General features: G+C 44.7%; 2 protein-coding genes across 5 annotated transcripts; one reads left to right on the top strand and one right to left on the bottom strand.

Annotated features, from left to right (window-relative positions):
• The first annotated feature begins 1,645 nt into the window (after positions 1-1,645).
• LOC115201377 (class A basic helix-loop-helix protein 15) lies at positions 1,646-6,561 on the top strand. Its single transcript, XM_029764958.1, has 2 exons — positions 1,646-1,916; positions 4,522-6,561. The coding sequence occupies exon 2, from the start codon at positions 4,567-4,569 to the stop codon at positions 5,146-5,148; it is 582 nt and encodes a 193-aa protein (XP_029620818.1). The 5' UTR covers positions 1,646-1,916; positions 4,522-4,566; the 3' UTR covers positions 5,149-6,561.
• LOC115201376 (tectonin beta-propeller repeat-containing protein 1) lies at positions 6,555-24,279 on the bottom strand. 4 transcript variants are annotated; one of them, XR_003879736.1, is made up of 25 exons: positions 24,106-24,279; positions 22,208-22,440; positions 20,190-20,372; positions 19,834-19,956; positions 19,323-19,448; positions 18,872-19,046; positions 18,551-18,651; positions 18,358-18,459; positions 18,043-18,194; positions 17,310-17,899; positions 16,934-17,079; positions 16,628-16,783; positions 16,367-16,516; positions 15,921-16,078; positions 15,395-15,522; positions 14,377-14,576; positions 13,474-13,553; positions 13,269-13,325; positions 11,142-11,316; positions 10,832-10,967; positions 10,458-10,550; positions 10,229-10,335; positions 9,967-10,086; positions 8,038-9,794; positions 6,555-7,969 (listed from the first exon to the last, which is right to left on the bottom strand). XR_003879736.1 is itself a non-coding variant. In XM_029764957.1 (24 exons), exons 2-24 carry the CDS (start codon positions 22,430-22,432, stop codon positions 9,636-9,638), a joined length of 3,642 nt encoding a protein of 1,213 aa, XP_029620817.1. In that variant the 5' UTR covers positions 22,433-22,440; positions 24,106-24,279; the 3' UTR covers positions 6,555-9,635. The 4 variants fall into 4 exon arrangements, 1 of the variants encoding a protein (XP_029620817.1); XR_003879735.1 differs by having other exon boundaries at positions 6,555-8,725; positions 8,786-9,794; XR_003879737.1 differs by having other exon boundaries at positions 6,555-8,847; positions 9,060-9,794.
• Between the last annotated feature and the right edge of the window lie 641 nt (positions 24,280-24,920).

Here is a 24,920-nt window from a genome sequence, read left to right as displayed (position 1 = left end):
AGAACAGAAGAGCTCAACAGTGGGACTTTGCTGTTTCACCACTAGTAAACACTACACATACTCCCTTTACATTCTATGGGCCTGACTAGGGGTCCAACTGCAGGGCTGATAAACCATCCCCATTCAGGCTACTGTACCACCAAGAGTCAGTTGTTTACCTTTCAGGGCTGTGCCTGTCTCCCAATAAGGATTAGCCTACAGCACATTAACAATAACAGAGGGGTCTGATGATCACAACATAGCAATGGCGACCTGATAATCCTACATTGAATAAATGGGTTCCAACAATGGAAATGTCTTGATTCATTCATAAAGTATTTGACAGCCTGCATATTTAAAATGTAACAACATTTTCATCAGGTTTTTCAACAGCTAACTACTGTACTGATAAGAGCTTGATGTTGAAAATAAAATAAAATATTTATACAGTTTTCATTTTATTTGTTTCCCCTTGCCTATTGTGAAGCATATCTCAGTGATAAGTAATACCATGCCGCAACAATAGGTCACACACTCACTCACTCACTCACTCACTCACTCACTCACTCACTCACTCACTCACTCACTCACTCACTCACTCACTCACTCACTCACTCACTCACTCACTCACTCACTCACTCACACACACACACACACACACACACACACACACACACACACACACACACACACACACACACACACACACACACACACACACACACACACAGTGTATCACAAAATGCTGTATTCAAATAGAAAAAGAAAATAGATGAACCAACATAAAAATCTTATAAAATCCCCACTGTGAAAATTGATGAGCGACTTTACTATTATTTTTTTTGATGGGCTACTTGGAGGGATTCAGAAAATGAATGGGCGGGTGCAAGGAGTGGACTGATACATGTGGAAAGCCTCCAGTTGATTTGGACCAATGAAGCGGTAGTTTTAGCCCTGTTTATACTTGGTTCTAACATGCGCCATTTGTCAGTCATGTCTAGACGGGATACAGCTTTTGTCAAATTGACCTCAAAGTAGATTTTTTTGGCGTTTTAGCTAACCCATTTCCTAACCTTAACCTGATTCTTCTAACCTGCTACGTTCATTCTCCTAACCTGCTGCATAGGTTCTCCTAAACCTGCTACAAAAAGTAAATTGTGACAAAAGCTGTATCCCTTCTAGACAAAACCTAATTTGTCCTGATCTTGTCCAAAATCTAATTGTGCCCACATTTTAAAGACAGGTGTAGACTTTTAAAATACGCATTTTGATATGATTGTCATTTAATCTTACTGACCACCTCTGGAGTGGTCTTTCAAATAATTTGCATAATTTGCATACAGGGAGGGACCAGGATATCTGGTCACAATGCGGACACAGTGGACGGAGCTAGAGAGATACATTTTACTACCATGTGTAGATCAGAGGAGGCTGGTGGGAGGAGCTATAATGGCTGGAATAGAATAAATGGAATGTGTCAAACATGTCGTTTCCATATATCTGATGTGTTTAATACCGTTCCCAACTATTCCATTTCAGCCATTACAATGAGCCCGTCCTCCTATAGCTCCTTTGACCAGCCTCCTCTGGTGTAGCTGCAAAAGCTTCAATGTGGGCACAATCAGAATGTTGATAAGATCAGGACAAATGAAGCATGTTAGCTTCATAGCCTCAGATGTAAACGAGGCTTTTGGCTACGCACGGGCACAGATGACCACGTCCGGAGTCTGAGCGCACTCCCATTGGCTAAGCGAGCGCAACGTGTACATTACAGCAGCGACAGGTACCTCACATGCGACAGTTATCTTTCATCCTTGGAGCAGAACGACAGACGCATCTTCCACTCAACCGAAATTTTAATTCTGAGGATATTATTGATGTTTCACGGTGAAAACTATTCTTCTACATACACAGGCATCTTACTTTCATTTTTAAAGGTAACTCAAATGTCAATTAGTTGTCTATTCCCTTTTGTCTTTATTGAAATCCAATGAAGTTGTATTTATTTAAGATGTTCACTGTTTTCTCAACTTGATGAAGGCTAACTATTTACTTTATGTAAATGATTGGTGAGCGTGGGAGAAAGAGAGTATGAGAGAGTTACAACATTTATACAGTAGGGGAGACCGGGGAACAAAGTAACAATGCTAATGCTTGGTTAGTGTCTCTACAAGCCTAAGAAGTTTTGTTTAAATCCAATTATTGACAAAGAATGGGTTTCGAGGCCCTAAAGTAAATATACTTGCCACCTCTCTTTTATTTTGTTATTATTGACTTGTAGAACATTCTCCATGCATCTAAACATACAATCAGGTTCAAAATGATTGGCACTCTTGATAAAGATTAGCAAAAAAAGATTGTATGAAATAAATCATACAAATTCTGAGTTACAGTATATTGTATGCAAAAACATTTTTATGATATTATTTTATACTAATACAATTGCTCAGAGAAATAGTTTTATGAACAAGTAATATATTTTTTTCTAAAAGATATTGACACCCATGTTTTCAACACCTTCTAATACCTCATCTTGCAAGGATAATGGTCCTGAGCCTTTTTCTAATATGTTTTATGAGATTGGAGAACACATTGTGGGGATTTTAAGACCTTTCCTCCATACAGAATCTTTCCAGATCCTTGATATCCTTCGTCTGCCCTTATGGACTGCCCTCTTAAATTCAAACCACAGGTTTGCAATGGGGTTCAAGTCCGGAGACTGAGATGGCCATTGCAAAATGATGATTTTGTGGTCAATTAATAATTTCTTGGTGGAATTTGATGGGTGCTTGGGGTTATTGTCTTGCTGGAAGATCCACTTGAGGCCAAGTTTCAGCCTCCTGGCAGAGCCAACCAGGGTTTTGGCTAAAATGTCCTGGTACTTGGTTCAGAACTAAGATAATAACTTCAGAAAAAAGGTCAAATGTATACTTTTAAACGCTAATATAAAATAGGTTTTATTATATTGATACACTGAGTTGTTGGTCAATATGACATGCCTTAAAAATGCACTGGAAATATTTGTTGTCAATTTAGGGCTAGATTCAATCAGTTCTGCCTTAACTTGCGATAACTGGCAACTGCATATCAGTTTCATTGTTTTTATTTACAGGGTGTCAGAGGTGTAACTGCGTTGGAGCTGTCAAATCAGCAGACGGCTCCCGGCGTAATACCTAAAGCAGACATTGCCATTGGATGCGCCAAGTCGCATTAGTAATAATCCCAGCATTGTTGCAAGTTTAAACACTTTAATTATTAACACTTCGATTAGGCTGATATACTTATTATTTGTTGAATTTGCTGGTGTAGTATAGCAGAACAGCCACTTGCAGTAAAAAACTTTGAGTCCTTGAAAGGCGCTATATAAATCCCATGTATTATTATTAGTGTATTCACATGTTACCATGGTACATGAATGGCATCTGATGAAGCATAACAGTATAGACAGCAGGGGTTCAAACTGTAGAACCCAGTTCCTACATTTGAATATAAAAATGTATTTTATCAAACAAAACTATGCTACATTTTATCTCTGGGACCCTCAGGATGACAAATCAGAGCAAGATTACTGAATGTAAGTACATTATTTACCTTCAGAGGTGAATGTATCAAACCAGTTGCCGTGATAAAAGTTTTTTGTTGTGCACTCTCCTCAAATAGCATGGTATTTCTTCACTGTAATAGAAACTGTAAATTGGACAGTGCAGTTAGATTAACAAGAATTTAAGCTTTCTGCCCTTATAAGACATGTCTATGTCCTGGAAAGTTTGCTGTTACTTACAGCGTCATTCTAGTCACATTAGCGCAGGTTAGCAACAACCGCCCCGGTATTGGGACACCGATCCCGTAGATCCTTAAGAGGTTTTAAATTATGAGATGGCATACACAGGGGAAAATCTCTCTACCAAACGTGTGCTGTTCTTTTCTGGCCCCTGTTTGTTATAAGAGAGTAACCTTGAGTCGGGTATTATCTGGAGCCTTGGGTAGCCTGCAGCAGGATAAGAGAGGTGAAGATTACACACCCAACATTATGGTGTTTTCACACACTGGCTGATTAGATAGATGTGGTGTTTGTTAAATCTTGATTTAAAACTGCGAATAAAAACAATGATAAAATGGCCATATTTCTGTCTTACTGTAAAATAACATATTATGCAGGTATTCCTCATCATTACTCATCAATCTAAGCTTATTCGTCAGGATACAGGATGTAAACGGTACAGTGAAATGCTTATGGATCATAAACAGCAGGGTTAGTTCCATTAGCTAATTATAATGTAATTACAGTGTAATCAGCATTTATAACTTCATTGGGTTGCCAGTTTCTAGTGGTTTTTATGAGTAATAATAAAAACTCAAGTCTAAGCCAGGAGATTGGAAGGGGATAAAATGGTGCTCAAAAAGCCGGATATTCCAACTTGAGTGTTTAAGCTCAACTGTAACACTGTAGCCTTCAGGGTAAAGGCACTGCCCTCTGTTTGCTTATTTCTTCCATGATAAGCCCTTTCTATAACCAGTTGTTGTTTTTGTCATCTTTCAAAGCTTTTGGCAGTGTGAGGTAGAGGGGTAACTGAATCAGGCTGAAGGATGAAGTCTAAAGGGAAGGCCGCTAAGTCATCCAGAAAACCCTGGACTGAGCCAGACCCCGAACCAGAGACCAGTGACACCAGTGAACCAGGCTCTAGCGAACAGGAGGGCTCTGAGGCGTCGGTCCATATCGGAGGCTCCTGGAGGGGGGTCCTGAGGGGCGGGGACCGCGAGCAAGGTAGAGGAGGAGGGGGTGCCACCCACAACCCCCACAGATGCCGACGGTCTCACAACAGCAACAAAGAACGCAACGTCCGGCGGCTGGAGAGCAACGAGCGGGAGCGCCAGCGCATGCACAAACTTAACAACGCTTTCCAGGCCCTCAGAGAGGCCATCCCGCATGTCAAAATGGATAAGAAGCTCTCCAAGATCGAGACGCTGACGCTGGCCGAGAACTACATCAAGTCCCTGACCACCATCATCCTGGGGATGTCCAGCGCCCGCCTGCCCCCCGGGGAGACACCGACAGAGGCTAGCGCTGCCAGACTGCTCCAGTGTTACCAGCAGCACCTGGAGGAGGATGGGGAGGAGAGCCTGTCTCAGTTCCTCACCCAGATTCACAGCTTTAGCCAGGAAAGCTAACAGCTAGCAGGTGATAACTCCACAGCCGAAGGGTTGGAGCATCCATGCTTGACTTGGGGAGCGAATCTCAACTGACACCCTATCTCCCATATTGTGCATTGCTACTGTACTTATGACCAAAAGTAGTACACTGAATGGGGAAAGGGTGTCATCTGAGATGCAGCCTTATACTCCACCAAGCTAGTGAGCTATAGTGACATACCTGACATCACCATGCACTAAATGGAGCATACAAGAACTTGACTCAGTAACTCTATGAGACAGTGGTGGGAGGTGATTCTTAGCACCATACCCTTGACATTAACTCTAAGAAACATAATGGTGGAGTATAAGTGAAGACAGACAGACAGCATCCTCCCACCTGACTGGCTTGCTGAAGCAAAGCACCTGTGGACTTTGCCAGTCTAGACATAGGCCTAGCATGAATAGTGACAGACGGTCCTCTGGGTATTCTATGATAAAACATATCACTTGGATTCTGACTCTGATTGGTGGTGAGAACCAAGAGTGGACAGACTTCTGACCGACCAAAGTCGAAGAACATTCCAGCGCCATTTAATCTGTTTCATTTCACTGTCTTTTATTTTCATGAATTTTTCTAACTGCTGATTACTGTAGTTAATTGGTAAAAAATTTAAAATAACTGATTGTCAAAGTATAGTTCATTCTCTACCTAAAAACCAGCATACACTGTGGCCCTCAGGGTTTTCAACCTTTTAGGACCAATATTTGTTTTCCCTGCTGAGCACTGCCTCTGGACACAACAGTCACATACAGGACAAGGATATGCTTACCTAGACTGGTCCTACAGACTTTAGTCAAATACTGCACTCTTTAAGTAAGGAAAAGAAAACACAGCATCATTTAAATCAAGTGCGAATCGTTATGACTGTAGATACATATATGTAAACTGTATATAGGTGGGGAAAACAGTTTGAAGGGTTGAAGCAGGGAATTGAACCCATGCCGTCGGTGGGGAAGCCGGCAGAGTTACCACTAGACCCACAGGCTCTGCAGAGATATATATTTGTACGTGTCAGAATTGATGTGTTGACCAAGTTCTCTCTATGACCCATCTCCAAACTGCAATGGTATCTTGTAAGTGTATTTACAGATCTGTAAAATGGTCCTTCCAACGGCAGGATAGTGGGTTCGATTCCCGGGATCACGTGTATGTAAAACGTATGCATGCCGGACTGACTGTAAGGCACTTTGGATAAAAGTGCCTGGGTTATTTTATAAAAACAGTGGTGTGTGTTTGTAACAGGTGAATTTGATATTGAAGACATATTTATGTTTCTCTTACAATGTGTGTTTGAATTATACTGTAATATATTTGTAGCCTGAGTTCTGAGTCTTGGATCATGAGAGTTTTGGATCATGAGAATAAAATAAATACAATAATCTTCCTTATCAATAACCACATTTATTGAGAGGACATTGACCCTGCACACTATTGGAAGGAAGAAATATACACACATCAATAACAGCCTTGTTGGGGTTAGAATAGTACCTGATTATAGTATTTTAATTGACATTATAATCAATAAAAACAATGGAATCATTTTTTAAACGGACAAGTCCTCCTCTAGACCTAACACTTAAAGCTTGGAATGTGAAGGGGTACACCACAGCATGACAAGCATGTGCTGCTCCTTTAGGATGAAGCCTGTACAGTTAACAGTAGTAAGTGAAACATTATCAAACAACGCCCTCTTTGTATTAGGAACTGCCATAGGAAGATACAGTGAGAGTTTTCAGACATACAGTTTTCTGTACAATCAATTATTTGTAGTTCCAGTATATCAGCGATAGCTATTGGCTTATGGTTTCCATGTAGAGAAGTAAGATCAATTAATGCCCAAATTTGCTAGTTTCAGCTTTTGTGGTTTATGGATAATAGTTCATAGGACTAATATTTTACCTTTTTATATAGCAACGTACAATAACCCAACCTTGAAATATCCCCATTCAAACATTTATACTATACTCATATACAGATTTATAACAAAAATATTGATTTGTTCTTTCCACCAAGCCTTTCACGTGTGTTGCCTGTCAGTCATTACTGCTACAATCGTAGAAGGTCAAAAACATGCCAATAATAGCGTTTAGGAGAACTCTTATTTTCCTGAGAAATAAACAGATACACTTTAAAGCCCCGCAAAGACATCACTTTCCAAGCAATTCACACTTCGGTCCAGTGTAGAACTACACATTGCAAATTTTTCATGAAAAGAAGAATATATACTTTCTTTTCGAGTGCTGTCAAAAATACATGGGCATACAAACTCTTCATTGTGGCCATCACAGATACAAACCATTCAGGGGGAAGGCCTAGAACTGTAAAAGCATCATGTGTTATCAAACGTTAATAACAAAAATTCTTCTCGTTAAATAAATCCTTATTGTTTTTGGTGTGACTCCAGTAGAATCTCGACCTGTTGCCAGCAGGTACAAAGTAGTAAGTACTGTAACTTCCTGATACAGACTTTTTAGAATAAGTCACAAATAATTGGGCCAACAGTGACGCTTTCTTACCCATCTTAACGTCGCCCCAATCACATTGAATACCCCCCCAAAACACATATATTATTTTAAAAAGATAAATCAATTACCACCATAACATAAACAAAAAAAATCGACTCACATAATACCGTACACACCAAACACACACATAAAAAACATTCAACCAAACAAATACCATAAATAAAACAAAAAGTTATCTTAAGAGCACAGATTTAAACGTAGACTCATATATGAAGTAGATGCAGAAAGTAAACAGCATAGTGGGTCAATTTCCTTTGTTTTGGTCGCATACCTACCACTCTCTACCACCGTGAAGCGAACCGTACCTACCACTCTCTACCAGCGTGAAGCGATCCGTACCTACCACTCTCTACCACCGTGAAGCGAACCGTACCTACCACTCTCTACCAGCGTGAAGCGATCCGTACCTACCACTCTACCAGCGTGAAGCGATCCGTACCTACCACTCTCTACCAGCGTGAAGCGATCCGTACCTACCACTCTCTACCAGCGTGAAGCGATCCGTACCTACCACTCTCTACCAGCGTGAAGCGATCCGTACCTACCACTCTCTACCAGCGTGAAGCGATCCGTACCTACCACTCTCTACCAGCGTGAAGCGATCCGTACCTACCACTCTCTACCAGCGTGAAGCGATCCGTACCTACCACTCTCTACCACCGTGAAGCGATCCGTACCTACCACTCTCTACCAGCGTGAAGCGATCCGTACCTACCACGCTCTACCAGCGTGAAGCGATCCGTACCTACCACTCTACCAGCGTGAAGCGATCCGTACCTACCACTCTACCAGCGTGAAGCAATCCGTACCTACCACTACCAGCGTGAAGCAATCCGTACCTACCACTACCAGCGTGAAGTGATCCGTACCTACCACTCTACCAGCGTGAAGCGATCCGTACCTACCACTCTACCAGCGTGAAGCGATCCGTACCTACCACTCTACCAGCGTGAAGCAATCCGTACCTACCACTACCAGCGTGAAGCGATCCGTACCTACCACTCTACCAGCGTGAAGCAATCCGTACCTACCACTACCAGCGTGAAGCGATCCGTACCTACCACTACCAGCGTGAAGCGATCCGTACCTACCACTACCAGCGTGAAGCGATCCGTACCTACCACTCTACCAGCGTGAAGCAATCCGTACCTACCACTACCAGTGTGAAGCAATCCGTACCTACCACTACCAGTGTGAAGCAATCCGTACCTACCACTCTACCAGCGTGAAGCAATCCGTACCTACCACTCTACCAGCGTGAAGCGATCCGTACCTACCACTCTACCAGCGTGAAGCGATCCGTACCTACCACTCTACCAGTGTGAAGCAATCCGTACCTACCAGCGTGAAGCGATCCGTACCTACCACTACCAGCGTGAAGCGATCCGTACCTACCACTACCAGTGTGAAGCGATCCGTACCTACCACTCTACCAGTGTGAAGCGATCCGTACCTACCACTCTACCAGCGTGAAGCGATCCGTACCTACCACTCTACCAGCGTGAAGCGAACCTGTGTACATGCACAGATGCTGTGTGTGAGAGAGTCTTGCATCTCGCTCATCTGAATATTTGCGGTGCTGCTCGTGGCAACGTCATTTCGCTGAGTTTACCTTTAAATTACAATAACGCAATGTTCAAAGACTCAGTGACACGGTTTAAAAACGACTTTAGTGCTCTATGTGGGAAATATTGAACATGATCTGCTAGCTGTGAAGAGAGAAGGTGATTGGCTGAGTCAAGCTGAGGGCGCAGAGATAGGGTTCAAAGGTCTTTTAACACAGCCAGGTGATAGGTCAGAAGAGCTGAGGCTGGAGCTGGGAGCTACAGTACAGTGTGGATGGTGGGGTAGTTGCATTGTGACGTATCTGAAGAGAGAGTTGGGCTGAAGACAGAACAGAGATAGTGTCCACTAGCAAGTACTGTGGGTGCGTGTGTTTAACACCTGACAGCGTTCCCGTTCTCCATCTCCGTGATCATGACAGGGAGCAGGCTGCGGGGTGGAGGGGGGCCCGTTAGGGAGGGTGTCAGGGAGGGCATGCGGACACGAGGAGCCTCAATGGAGTTCCCTCTCACAGTGATGTGGTCCCAGCCACCCTGAGGAGAGAGAGAGGAAGAGAGAGAGAGGAAGAGAGAGAGAGAGAAAGATAACAGATGGAGAGAGAAAGTCAGACAGCCCCCCACCAAGAAAACCTTCAAAGTCATTGGTGTCTCAGAAGCACGTTGATGGGTTAGGGTCAGGGTTAGAGGGAAGGTTAAAGGGTCTCACCCCGATGCCGTAGTCCCACGACTGTCCCTTTGGCTCCATGGGCTGAACCCCCAGACGGTGGCAGACTGTCCCACAGCTCAGACTGTGGCTGCCTTGTACCTTGTCAGCTATGATCCACACCTACACAAACACAACGAGAAGGGTTGAGTTACTCAACACAGTGCAATGTCAACAGCGTTGAATTTTGAGAAAAGAGAAAGTCATTATGATTCATTATTGCCGACGACAACCACCCAGGTTTTAGATTGTAGGTTCTGCTCACCTGGTCCAGAGGTCCTACGGAGACCTTGCGTACATTGTTGCAGATGTGTTCCCATGATGATCCCTGGGGGTAGCTGGGAGTCAGGCCCTGTCTGAACCACAGGTTACCTGGATGGAGAGCACCAAATTAAAATCATGACAAAAATAAATCATTGAGATGGCACAACTAATAGACAGCTGATAATAAAGACAAGTGTCATAGTAAGTCAGGAAATGATTTTCTGTTGTACCATTTTGATCCACAGTGTAGACCGACGTTCTCCCTACAGACACCTGCTGGAGCTTCTGTCTTCCAGGACAGGGGATGTGGTACCAGCAATCTCCTGCAGCGGGCAATAGTACATTAAACAGCCAGTGACTAGTCTACTTTCATCATAAGGTGCATCTCTGTGATACAAACCAGAGCCCAGAGAGGTAAGCTCCTCCAGAAAGGAAACATCGAGCTACAGTATTACTGTAAAGCACTTTGTGACAACTGCTGATGTAAAAACAGCTTTAGAAATACATTTGAGTGACTAACTGAACTGTTGATTAGCAGTAAGACTGAAGGGAGAACCCTGGGTTCTGTCAGAGAGTGTGGGTTCTGCGTGGTTCTCTGGCTGACCTGCAGGGCTCTCTGAGGACACAGAGCCCCTGTAGAAGGCAGATCCATCCCTGGCAATGGCCCACACCTGGTTGGCCCCACCGATGGAGATAGACTTAAAAGGCTGGTCTGTGCCCACGTGGAGCCACGACGTCCCCTAGGAACACACACAACCACTTCGGTTATCAAATACAATGTGTGCGTATTCACAGTGAACATGTGTGTTTACATAGTGTGTGTGTGTGTGTGTGTGTGTGTGTGTGTGTGTGTGTGTGTGTGTGTGTGTGTGTGTGTGTGTGTGTGTGTGTGTGTGTGTGTGTGAGAGACTCACGGCAGGAGTCAGTAGGGTGACCCCCAGTCTACAGAGCACATCTCCCTTGTTACTGATGGCCCACAGAGGGATCGGCTCAACACTGCTCTGAGCTCCACACAGGACGATGGTCACGTCACTCAACGGGATGGGCGGGACTTCCTGCCACGGCCCTGTGGTCGTCAGTTTACACTTCCTGTCAGAGGAAATACACTATATATACACACACACAAAAGTATGTGGACAGCCCTTCAAATGAGTGGATTCGGCTTTTTCAGCCACACCCGTTGCTGACAGGTGTACACCGCCATGCAATCTCCATAGACAAACATTGGCAGTAGAATGACCCGTACTAAAGAGCTCAGTGACTTTCAACCTGGCACCGTCAAAGGATGCCGCCTTCCCGAAAACTCCATTTGTCAAGTTCCTGACCTGCCGGTCAACTGTAAGTGCTGTTATTGTGAAGTACAAACGTCTAGGAGCAACAACTGCTCAGCCGCGAAGTGGTAGGTCACAGAACAGGACTACTGATTGCTGAACCGCGTAGCGCGTAAAAATCGTCTGTACTTGGTACACTACCGAGTTCCAAACTGCCTCTGGAAGCAACGTCTGAACAAGAACTGTTCGTTGGGAGATTCATGAAATGGAGGAATAATGGTCTGGAGCTGTTTTTCATGGTTCGGGCTAGGCTCCTTAGTTCCAGTGAAGGGAAATCTTAAAGCTACAGCATACATGTCAAGCTGAAACAAGAAAGGGCCTTCCCCAAACTGGGCTCCCGAATGGTGCAGCGGTCTACGGCACTGCATCGCACATTCTAGATGATTCTGTGCTTCCAACTTTGTGGCAACAGTTTTAATCTTTTTTATTTAACCTTTATTTAACTAGGCAAGTCAGTTAAGAACAAATTCTTATTTACAATGACGGCCTACACCGGACAAACCTGGATGACAATGGGCCAATTGTGTGGCGTCCTATGGGACTCCCAATCACGGCTGGTTGTGATTCAGCCTGGAATCGAACCAGGGTCTGTAGACCGCTGCACCATTCAGGAGCCCAGTTGGGGTAGGCCCTTTCTTGTTTGTTGACAATGCCCCCGTGCACAAAGCTGTGTCCAAACAGAAATAGTTTGTTGAGATCGGTGTGGAAGAACTTAACTGTCCTTCACAGAGCTTTGACCTCAACCCCATCGCACACCTTTGGGAGGAAATGAAATGCCGACTGCGAGCCAGGCCTAATTGCCCAGCATCAGTGCCCGACCTCACTAATGCTCTTGTGGCTGAATGGAAGCAAGTCCTCGCAGCAATGTTCCAACATCTAGGGGAAAGCCTTCCCAGAAGAGTGAAAGCTGTTATAGCAGCAAAGGGGGACCAACTCCATATTAATGCCCATGATTTTGGAATGAGATGTTGAGCAGGTGTCCACATACTTTTGGCCATGTAGTTTACAAGGGTTGTTAAAATAGGAGATAAGTCGCAACTAGACCAGTGTACCACTAGTTAATTAGGTGTGTTAGTACTGGGATGGAGCAAAAACATGCACTTCCTGTAGGTCCCCAAGACCAGGGTTGAAGAACTCTGCCCTAGAGCTAATCTAAGGTCAGTTATTGTGTTTCCCTCAATGTCGAATGTTAGGATTTAGGTAGAGTAAATCTGATCCTAGATATGTGCTTACGGGCCATTTTTCTACCTAGAGCGCAAACCCAGGGTTGTTTAAACAGAGTACTGAGTCGGCAGAATGAGGCAGACCAGACCATTGTGTCACCTAGGTGGGTGCTACACTTCAGTATTGGACTATCCAGTCTACCTCCAGAGGAGGAGTACACAACGAATGAGGTGCCTGATGAACAGCACCGGGCCGGTCTACGAAACTGACTGCTCCCTCTCTGTGCCATCAAAGCTCCATCCACTGAAGTACTGCCCAGCCTTTCTGAACTACCCTGCTCAACAACACCTCATCTGAAGCTGCGGAAGACCATCGCCCAAGACCTGCCAGATCTCCACGTTTGTTTTGTTCGGTTTTACGGCGTCTTTGAGATTCTCTTTGTAATGAAAGGCGCTATAGAAAACAAATATATTATTATTATTGTGTGCTGACTAAACAAACAGTGATGAGGGAACAGAGCCATTGTTGTGTAGTAACATACAGTACCTGGCCCATCGTCTACGACGAACAAAGTCCTTCAAGGTCTTGTGGCCATGATACGACCTGGAAGAGTACATACAGAGGGAGGGAGGGAAAATACATGACAGTGACGTAAACAAATATTATGGTTGCTTTCAAGCAGGGAAAAGATTCAGCTTGATGTGATAGATACACCAATGAATATGTATTGGGGAAGGTTAGGTACACTCACGTAGGGAAATCAGCTGCGTATTGCCAACCCTCTCGGTCTGTCCCCCCGGAGATCCCGTAGTCAATGGTCCAGTCTGCTATCTGATAAGAGACAGAGCAGTTAGCAAAACAAGTGTCACACCCTGATCAGTTTCACCTGTCCTCCTTATTGTCTCCACCCCCTCCAGGTGTTGCTTGTCATCCCCGGTGTATTTATCCCTGTGTTTCCTGTCTCTCTGTGCCAGTTCGTCTTGTCTGTTTAGTCAAGTCAATCAGCGTGTTTTCCCCGTACTCCTTTTGCTATTCTCTTTTTGTTAGTCCTCCCGGTTTTGTCCCCTGCCTGACTCTGGACTACTATCCCACCTGCCTGATCATCCTGCCTGGCCTGACCTTGATTCTGCCTGCCCTTCGGTACCTTTTGGACTCTGAACTGGTTTTGACCCTTTTGCCTGTCCACGACCATTCTCTTGCCTTCCCCTATTGGATGAATAAATATTGTGAGACTCCAGCCATCTGCCTCCTGTGTCTGTTTTAGACATCGACTGCTACTGTGTGCATGTTTAGTTAAAGTTCAAATGTGATATTGTCCACAGAGCTCGCCAGCTTGTAGTCCATAACCTTTATGAATTATGAAGCCTTTAATGTGCTTGTTTTGATTACATAAATGATTAAAAATAAATAAAAAAACTGACATTGGCTGATGAAGATAATCTCGTTTAAAAAAAGTTTACGGTCTCCTAAACCTGTTTACCACAGACCTTATTGTTTTCTATTTATCCAAAACTTTTTTTTTTATCCAAAAAATTTCCCCATAGCTTTGACCAATGAGCCATTGCAGAGTTAGTGCCTACAAAAAAAGTTGTCATTACTATTGCTCTCTATTGAGGGTGAAATGGACATATTTTGTCCTGCTAGTGGTACCCACCCATGTCCAGTGAGGGGATGGAGGCTTGGTGTTGGCCTTGGTACACTCCTGCAGTCCTGTTGCATCACTCCACATGTAACGGTCTGTTGGGAGGCCTCTGTTGGTGTAACCTGTGACTGGGTTCCACCTCTGGTTCTCATAGATATAAACACACTTCACATCTGTCTGGGTGTAGATGTTATCTGTGCTGCTGGCCAGACCTGACAAAGACAAGAGAGAGGTTATAGTCAGGAGCTGAGATCAAGTAGAGCTGATAAATACCTTTTCACCCTGACCAAACTGGCCCTGCGCTTATCTCCTCATGTTGATTTTGTCTATCCCCACCAGACGCGATCATGACACACAGGTAAAAATACCTCATCTAAATGTGAACCAACTATATCAATTTGGGAACAGTTCGAAACACAAAATAAAACATTCATGGACATTAATCTAGCTTGCTAATTTGTCCTGGGAGATAAACATTGGGTTATTATTTTACCTGACATGAATAATATGGTGCCGACTGCTGAGTCATACAAAACGGTGTGTTTCTCTACTCTGACTGTAGAGGCGTCACTACAGTCCCTGGTTCGAATCCAGGCTGTATCACATCTGGCTGTGATTGGGAGTCCCAAGGGCTGCTCACAATTGGCCCAGTGTTGTCCAGGTTTGGCCGGGGTAGACCGTCATTGTAAATAAGAATTTGTTCTTAACTGACTTGCCTAGTTAAATAAGGTTATATAAATAAATCATCTCTCCTCATTCATCTTTAAAGCACCCACATGGGTTTGTATGCTCATGGAAACCAATGAGTAGGTGGGACAGGCGTGACTAGCAGCCCATTGAGCGTCTCAAATAGAACCAAGTTCTACTTTAGCGTTCGGTAATGCAGATGTTCGTTGACGCGCGTGAGCTGTTTGGGTGAAATGATTGAATAACATGCACACGTTCACGCTATACAATACTTGGTCATGTTTAGCAAATGCTTTAAGTCCAGTCCAGTAGGTTAATGTTCAGTATATCCATTTGTGTTTACCCTGGAAGATTCCCCCTCCATAACCGCCGGTGTAGACCCAGGCAGTGTGGTCGTAGCCTACACCCCAAACCACCCCCAGACTGTTACACTCCACCAGACGTAGGTGGCCCCCCACCTGACGCCAGAACCTGCAAACACACACAGACAGGGCAGACAGGGAAGACAGGGCAGACAGGACAGACAGGGCAGACAGGGCAGACAGGGCAGACAGGACAGACAGGGCAGACAGGGCAGACAGGGCAGACAGGGCAGACAGGGCAGACAGGGCAGACAGGGCAGACAGGGCAGACAGGGCAGAGCAACGTGTGGTTAGAGACAAAAGAAAGAAAAGTATACCATTTTCCAGTGACTGATAAAACATTGGTTGATGGTTAAGACTATTCAGTTGTAAGTGCATACATCTGATCAATAAATATCTATTTATCCACAAATAACTCATTCACGATGTACTGCAGCTTTGTATTCACAGGTCTCATTTCTCAAGCCTTTATAAAGCATTGATAACAGCCCAGAGGACGTGTCTTACATCTGATCGCATGGTGTGGGGTAGGGACAGGCCTCCAGGCTAGGTGAAGGCTCACAGACAAAGATGTCTCCTTTACAGGTGACTGACCAGATGGCCTGTTTAGAGGGGGGACCCTGGATCCCCCGGGAGTCACAGCACGACACACTCAGCAGGGCCAGCTGGGGGTACAGAGAGACGTAGTCAAGACATTAAGGCCCCACTTTTACCAAACTACAACTTATAAAGGATGTATATAACATACGCAAAGTCTTCATAGAGGCAAAGTCGTACTACTTAAAAGGTTCATTTAAAAAGATTGTTATATCTGGTTCTTTGTGGCATAACCCTTTCGCCATCCAGAATTTAGCATGACATTTGCTTACGAGTAAAACATATGAGATTCTGTGAAAATGGAGCACTGTACTTTGTGACAGGTTCAGATGGAAGACAGTGATCATATAACCTACCCAGTCATGCATCTCCACCTCAGTGGCAGCAGCCAGTCTGATAGGCCACCTCTGTTTGGTCCTCTCTGCTGTGTAGACGGCAAACGTGTGTTTGGAGTCATTCAGCACCGGCACCAAGATAGTCACCTCGTTGATGAACGCATGCAGGTACTGGAAAGAGGGAGAGGAGGAGAGAGAGGAGAAAACGAGGACTAAATAACTCATCACAGAAAACACCCACACACAGGCACACATACAGAGGCACTGTGGCCGTCCCCTCACCTTCTTCTCCTCGTTGAAGTTGTAGTAGAGGAAGAGGATGCCGTCCTGGTTTCCCTCAGGTCCTGAGAACTGCTCCAGGGCAAACCTCACATCCACCCACTTATGGGGCTTCCAGTCCCTCCACCACTGCATGGTCCCTTTCTTCACCCACACAGACTGGGACGGAGGGGGGGAGGGAGGGAGAGAAGGAGGGGAGGGAGGGAGACTAATCAACGTCTATACAACAAGGACAAGTCATAAACAAAACTCATTAAACGAAGGCAAGCAACCAGAAAAAGCATTTGTAAACGTTAGAGTTGTTGGTACCTGTTCTATGGCCTGTTCGTAGTGTTTAAAGTGGTCCATCTCTCTCTTAGAGCGTTCGCTGAGCTGCTCAAAGATCTGTTTCCGCCAGGCAGCTGTCTGGGCTGGACTGATGGACAGACTCATGGACTGGACTGATGACGCCAGGGCTAGGAGAGACAATAAGACAAAGGTCCAAACTTTATCAACAACGTGTTAGGAAACACTCCAGTGGCTCAACAACAACAAGGAAAAAGCAGAGAGACACTGTTACATCAGGCAGAAGTTTGTATTCTGGTTTAATTGCGAGTTGGAGTTTTGTATATTCCTCTGCTTGTTTTAATATACAGGAGAAATACAATTTCAAGGCGATACAATATCTACAGTATCTGTGTCTCACCTGTGGCAGAGTTGAACCAGTTGAGCTGGGAGTGACAGTTCACACCACAGCCTCCTCCACTGACCCATGCCCAGAGCGGGTGTTCATCTGCCCCATACGGGTCCCCCTGACACAGGGTGTAGGTGGCCACCGAGGACAGACTACAAGTGTCAGGCGAGTCCCCTCTCACCCCGGCAGGCCCCACAGCCAGGTGAGTCTGGGTCTCTTCCAGGTCCACGTTACTCCACTGGGGGTCCCCAAGCCCTCCAGACAGGCTGGGGGAGAGAACCAGGGCCGGAAGGGGACACTTGGCCTCTGGTTCCCCAAGAGCGACTTCCTCTTCTGGGATAGAGGGACTGGCAGTGGTGGCAGCGGTGGCCCCCTCCTGTTTGGCCTCGCGGTCGGAGAGCATCTCAGAGATGAAGCTGTCGCTGGTGACCTTAGGGATGCGTGGTTTGGGGATGTCGGGGTCGATGGGAGGGGGCTCGGGGGGAGGAGAGGAGGAGCATGCCCCTACTTCTAGGACCGCCCTCTGTGGACCGCCCTCTGTGTCCGAGTCTTCACTCATCACAGACTGGGCTTGGACCTCATCACTGAAGAAACAACCAGCACTGTGGGACGGGGAGAGAGAGAGATATTAGTAATACACAGAGCACCCAGCCGGCAGACTGTTTGGCTAATCGTTTTATGTAGATGAGATTGCCCAAGCATTGGAAATGTGTCACAGTATTCCGTGTCCATGTCCCCAGCCCACCTGTGCAGACTGCTAATGCTGGCGGAGGAGTGGGACCTGATGTCTCCGTCTCGGGGCACGTTGACAACCTTCCAGGCTTTACCACTCAACTCACTGGAGGTCACACCCTGACGGAAATACACTGCCCGGTCCACACAGCTGATACCCCACACCTGGACAGAGGCAGAACAAACAGACATTGACTGTGTAGAACACCCGACCAAACACGTTTCAGCACTATGGACAGCGACAAGTGAATCCTTATAAACCACACTCAGAGAACTTACCTGACAATCTATTACAAGGTCTGGTAATAAACATTGATCAAATCCTTACCTGGTCGTTGAGGCCCACGTTGACCATGACCATCTCTCCGACCATCCCGATCCAGCCTGAACCACATGGGTTATGGGAGTTGATGCCACGCCTGAACCATACCTGACAGATACAGAGAGATCATCATCAGGAACATGCTGCTGACAAGGGAAGAGTTAGAGAGCATACATGAGAGTGTTTCATATAGTCTTACTTTGTTGTCCTTGGTGACGGCCCAGACTACGTTGTCCCCCACAGCTACGTGGATGGCCCCGGCCTCTGGGTTGGGAGAGTCCACCACCACCCAGGACGAGCCTGGCAGAGAGAGAAGAGGAGGAAAGTCACCATTAGACACACTCTCAGGCTCTCTCTCCATTTCTCTCTCCCTTGCACACACACAAACAGACACAAACATGCGGTCTCTCTCTCATTCTCTATGTCTCTCTCTCCTTCTCACGCTCTCTCTCCTTCTCACGCTCTCTCTCTCTCTCTAACACGAATACACACACACACACTTCCTCTGTTAACCAGCCACCTTGTGGGGAGTCTCTGGTGATGCCCTCCCTGACGATGAGTTGTCCCTCCCAGAGCACAGCCCAGACCAGGTCCCCTGGACCACAGCTGATCTGCACCACCTCCCCAGGCAGAGACACCTCCTCCCAGCCATCCCCCTCTGGGCTGTGGTGGTGGATACCATCACGAAACCACACCTAATGACCCAGATCAAACACACACAGGCAATTAGTCAATAAAATTGATTTGTTCGTTTACGAATACATTTGTGTTGAATGTGTGTGTTTTGTGATCTCTGGAGATATGACTTCGCCCTCTGAGCAGTGTGTGTGTGCGTGTGTGTGTCCATGCCATTCATGTGTGTGTGCATGTATTAGTGTGTTTGTGTGTGTGTGTGTGTGTGTGTGTGTGTGTGTGTGTGTGTGTGTGTGTGTGTGTGTGTGTGTGTGTGTGTGTGTGTGTGTGTGTAATACCTTGCCCTGTAGAGAGACAGCCCACAGAGACAGCCTCCCCCTGGGCTCCTCACTGATCTCCCAGCCTCCACAGCTGATGTCATTAAAGGGGTCTGGCAGGGGACCACTTTGACCCTCGGATGGGATCTGGTAACACAGAGAGACGGGGGATTGGAAATGATGCAGACAATTACATTGATGGAAGCAATATTCTTTCTGCAATATTAAGCTGATCCACCCCTAAAAAATGTTTTTAAAAAACACAGAGAGACGGATCAACACACACACACGGCACGCAGGATGGCACAAGTGAGTAGTACACACAGCCGAAAACACACATGCATGGATGGACCCACACACACACACACACACACACACACACACACACACACACACACACACACACACACAGGCCTAAACAAACCTACAGTACATTATGAGTACAGTTCAGTACATGAAGAAAGCATTCACAGCAGAGGCATACAGTTACATCCTAGTTGTGACAGGTGATTATATTGCTCCAAATACACACCTTGGCCCAGGTGTCTGTGGCCTTGTACCTCCTGTAGCGGATCCATCGCCGGCGACGGACACACGAGTTCCACTTCTTGTCTTTCATGTAGGTGGCTGGAAAGTCCATGGCATAGGTCCAACCCTGCAGACGCACAGACAAATCCATTCACACATGAATCATCATAGGTGAGGGTGTCAGGGACAAGGACATAGAGGGAGGGAAGGAAAGAGAGAGTGAGAGAGAGGGAAAGAGAGAAGGTGAGAACAGAGGGAAAGTCTAAAATGGGGAGACAAGAGAGAGAGAAAGATACCGAAAAGACAGAGAAAGAGAGAGTGAGAGTGTGAGAAAAATAGCGAAGAACAACAGACACTCACTCCTTTCTCTGTGGGTTCTCCTCCAAAGTTCTCATCGACGTACCAGTCCCCCTCCCACTCCCAGTTGGTCGAGGGAAGAAGGAAACTGTCCAGGGGTTGGTGTTCCAGCCCTGTGATGTCACTCCAATGCCAGCGGTCGCTCGGCAACAAGTGATCCGAGAAGTTATCCTTGGGATTCCATCGCTGAGAGAGAGAGTTACAAGAACCATAAATGCAGCAGGTGCAAAAGAAGTACAAATACACACACACACTAGTGATGCACAGGTCAGCTGTTTGTACACCCGCACCCGCCCGAAATTTCTAATAACCCATCTGCAAACGCCCGACTATATATGATAAAGTGAAAATCTGCACCCAACCCTAACCCACAAATATAGAAAATGCAGTGTACAGTCAGAGGAAGAATGATCTGTTGACAGGCCTTTTTAGATAGTCCTATGTTTCTGCTTATATTTTCTGACATTTTGGTAGGCTATTTGTTAGACAACTTGTCTATAATTAGATACATGCAGCTTCTCTTCTGTCATTACTTGTTGCCCTAGAAGACTAAATAAACAGTTGATCGCCAGAATAATGTCATAAATTGATAGAATGAATGCTTCAATCTAGTTGACGTCGGTAAAGTTTGTTTTCTCTTTCATCTCTGCTTCTTTAGTGGAGCAAAGATGTTTATGGACCAGGGAAAAATCAGTTTGACCGGTTTTAAGAAAATGAAAAGCTGTTAAATAGACCCAACATGTTGCTGATAAGACTTCAGTTCGGCTTGGATGCATATTTGATGTGGTTGAAATAGTATCAGCTTTTATGATGCTGATAAAGATAGCATCTTTACAGACGGTCACTAACCGGTTTCATTCTGTTTCATTCTCTCAAGATGCTAAAATAAAACAATAATATTTCTTCACTCCTGTTCCAGAGAGTCAATATTAACATTTGGTGTATAATTGTACTGCAAGGAATGCTCAATTCTGCAAGAGTTAATATCATATTAGGTTATGTGAAAGGTTATAGACCTACAGTCAGTGTCCAGATTTCAGTTAGGCTATTATTCCATCCATTTAACCCATCTGAACAGTCGCCTACAGTTCCCTTGGCGTACCATTTTAGCCTCTACGGGATTGGTCCCTAAACCGGGACAGTTGTTGCTCAATATGCAATAATGTGACTAGAATGACGTTGTAAACAACAGCCAACTTTCCGAGACATAGACATGTCTTAAATTGGCAGGAAGCTTAAATTATTGTTAATCTAACAGCAGTGTTCAATTTACAGTAGGAATCCTATTTCAATGTATGGCCTTTCTCTTGCATTTCAAAGATGATGGAACAAACCAAAAAATAGAAAACGCATGCTTTTTTTGTATTATCTTTTACCAGATCTAATGTGTTATATTCTCCTCCATTCATTTCACATTTCCACAAACTTTTAAATGGTATGAATAATATGCAAAGCCTTGCTTCAGGTCCTGAGCTACAGGCAGTTAGATTTGGGTATGTCATTTTAGGTGGAAATTTAAAAAAAGGGACCAATCCTTAAGAGGTTCCCGTCTTGTGACTGTCAAATTTGTATAGCGCTTCACAATCATCCCACATAACATAGCCGACACTGTTTTCATCCTCTTTTGCCGCTCCACCAAATCTTTCCCAAGCATTAGAATACTGTTCTGGCCCTCCTTCTATTTATTTTCAACTCTCCATTTCGTAGCTTTTCTCTTATTGAATTAAACTCCAACACTGTCATTTTTGCCTCAATGGATCGAGGTTAACTTTTTCAAAAGCATTTGGCCGTATATTTGGCACGCTACAGTTAGGCCCTATAGTTTAGGCTTGGGCTACATACTAACACCAGATAAAAATAATGAAAGAAGAACCTCAATGTAGCCTAAAGATATGACTTGCACAATAATTTACAACAACAAAAAATCTTTATTCAACCCGTCTGGCACCCACCCGCCCTTCATCCACACAATATTTCATGACCCTAAACCTTTCCGTCCCGAGGACACACACCCCATGTACCTGGTTCTCGTATGTCTCCTCCTGGTAACGTATGGGTACATCACTAGAGTGGACATTCAGGTAGATGTGGTGGTCACAGGCAATACCCCAGCAACACTGCTGTACGGCTGTCACCCTCTTAAACTCTAACACGGCATCATGACACTGCTCCCACTGCTGCCCTCCGGTGGACAGGCTGTAAACGCGCCCGTACACATCCACTGCCCACAGCAGGGACACAGGCATGGTCAGGCCTAGGGAGAAGGAAGACATAACAAAGTAAGATGCCTTGTTTTCATTTAGAAAGAGCGATGAGAAATGGGGAAGAGGAGGATGGACAAATAGCAGAGGTCACAGAGAGGGAGGAGTATAAAGGGGGTATGGAGGAAGAAAAAGAGAGAGAGAGAGCGAGAGAGAGAGCGAGTGCGAGAAAGCGAGTTCCCTCAAATTACCCTCCTTGAGAGGCACACACCCAGCCAAACTGCTTGGTCTAATAATAAGGAAATCATATTTCTAATTAAAACAGTCCAGTGATGTAGCTAGGCTAGCCAGCAGGCCAGTGAGTGTGAATCAGCATGCTCAGTGCTGACCTTCTGTTCAGTTCTCCCTCATGGCCCATGGCCCTGCCTCATCTCTCTTCTGGAAGCAAGGAGTGCAGAATAAGCTATAGTACAGAGTCTGCCTCTATTCCATCTATCCATGTAAGGGTAAAAGCAGTGGTGTATAGTACTTATGTAAAAATACTTTAAAGTACTACTTAAGTCGGTTTTGGGGGTATCTGTACTTTACTTTTTATATTTTTGGCAACTTTTACTTTCCTACATTCCTAAAGAAAATAATGCACTTCCTACATTTTCCCTGACACCCTAAAGTACTTGTTACATTTTGACAGGAAAATGGTCCAATTCACACAAGAGAACATCCCTGGTCATCTCTACTGCCTCTGATCTGGCAGACTCACTAAATACAAATGCTCCGTTTGTAAATTATGTCTGAGTTTGCCCCTGGCTATCCACCAATAAATGTAAAAAAGAAAATTGTGCCGTCTGGTTTATTAATAATATAAGGAAGTTGAAATGATTTATACTTTTACTTCTGATACTTAAGCAATTCCATTCACTTTTGATTCTTAAGTATATTTAAAACCAAATACTTTTACTCAAGTAATATTTTACTGGGTGACTTTCACTTTTACTTGAGTCATTTTCTATGAAGGTATCTTTACTTTTACTCAAGTATGACAATTGAGTACTCCCCCCCCACTGGGTAAAAGGTTAAACTGACCTTACACCAGTGTCTAGGCGGGCCAGCCTCAACCTATTCCAGCCTATCCTGATCCCGATACGTTATGTAACGCCTGGGGCGAGTGGTGCTCTTCCAAGTTGTAGCCCCTGTCACAAGCAATCAATAAACTAGAGAGATAAACCTGTATACTACCTGAAGCAAGCTGCGATCTGGTCTAGTGACTCGCCCAATTAACCCGAGTCTCTAGATACCGGTACTTGCTAAACTGCAACATTGTCACTCACTGAGAAAATACTGTGGCACATGAATTACGTTTGCTACATTGTAATAGGATGGTGTATGATCAACATTGATACATTGTAGATTATCGGGCACCTACGTGACACATAGTAGCTAAGCTTTTGGTTGGTTTACAAAGTAGTCTACTGTTGGCATGCTAAACTTATCGCAGGTAGACTGCAATTGTTGCATAACAGCTGACTACTGCCACCAGCAAATCTACAACCACATAAAGGACACTGAACATTACAAACGTGGCATGACTATACATACAATGAATGGCCTGGCTAGCACTGAGTAAATATTAGCTTGGCATTGCTCTTTAAGCGTTACAGGGAGGCTTACCACTAAAGCACAGGAATAAATGTAGTAGTTAGCAATAGCTCATCACTTACCGTGTGTTCTCTCTCATAAACGGTATGGTAAGTCACTGCAATTCATTCGTCATATCAGATTGAATATACCATTAATTGCGTTATTTTCTTTAATCCGAAACAGGAAGTGTGGTGTTTTACTGTAAACGCGGATTGGCTGCTGCACCAAAAGAACCAATGGCTGAATTTGTCCAGTAGGCGACGATAGTAGCTTTGTTATTATAGGACATTACAAGATCTGGATAATAACATTGGAGAATGTAATACAATAGAATATAATACAATACAATATTACTCTTGTGTTTCCTTACCAGCACTGATTTTGCTGATAGCTGTTTTATTGAGGAACGTTTTACTTAAAATGATTGTGATGTGTTGTTGCACTGACTGTGAGTCTGCTAAATGGACAAAACGTAAAAGTAAATTTGGTTAGAACAGATATGGGCTTTTCCCCCAACAGACAGACAAACAGACACTGGATATAACCACTAGGAGTAGAGAGTGGATGTTATACAATTACCTAGGCATGGACAGTAATGTCCTACTGACAATCCCCAGTGTTGTCTCATGCTTTTCCTTCTAAATGTGTCTTATGACCTGACAAAATAGTAGTGAAAATTGACTCTTGTGGTAAACATAGACATCTTTATTGAAAGATTTATGTGTGTGCGTTTATGGTTATCAAATGAACATAACTTAAAGCTATTTACTATGGGGCCGGAAAGAATGGTAGCCTACTCATTCATTCAATATAAAAAAACGTGTCACGACTTCCGCCGGAGTCGGTCCCTCTCCTCGTTCAAGCGGCGTTCGGCGGTCGACGTCACCGGCCTTCT

The sequence above is a fragment of the Salmo trutta genome, chromosome 10 (genome assembly GCF_901001165.1).
Source record: "Salmo trutta chromosome 10, fSalTru1.1, whole genome shotgun sequence".
NCBI classification, from domain to species: Eukaryota; Metazoa; Chordata; class Actinopteri; order Salmoniformes; family Salmonidae; genus Salmo; species Salmo trutta.
The sequence above is the reverse complement of the archived record's forward strand: the minus strand, read 5'-3'. Positions and strand labels throughout refer to the sequence as shown.

Bases quoted from the DNA above. Each gene is read 5' to 3' on its own strand.
- LOC115201376 (XM_029764957.1), bottom strand. From the start codon at position 22,432: ATGCCTGTGTCCCTGCTGTGGGCAGTGGATGTGTACGGGCGCGTTTAC. The intron at 20,373-22,207 runs GTACATGGGGTG...TCTCTCTCTCAG, and splicing joins AGGAGACATACGAGAACCAG to CGATGGAATCCCAAGGATAA. The intron at 10,336-10,457 runs GTACAACAGAAA...CTCTCCATCCAG, and splicing joins CTACACTGTGGATCAAAATG to GTAACCTGTGGTTCAGACAG.
- LOC115201377 (XM_029764958.1), top strand. From the start codon at position 4,567: ATGAAGTCTAAAGGGAAGGCCGCTAAGTCATCCAGAAAACCCTGGACT.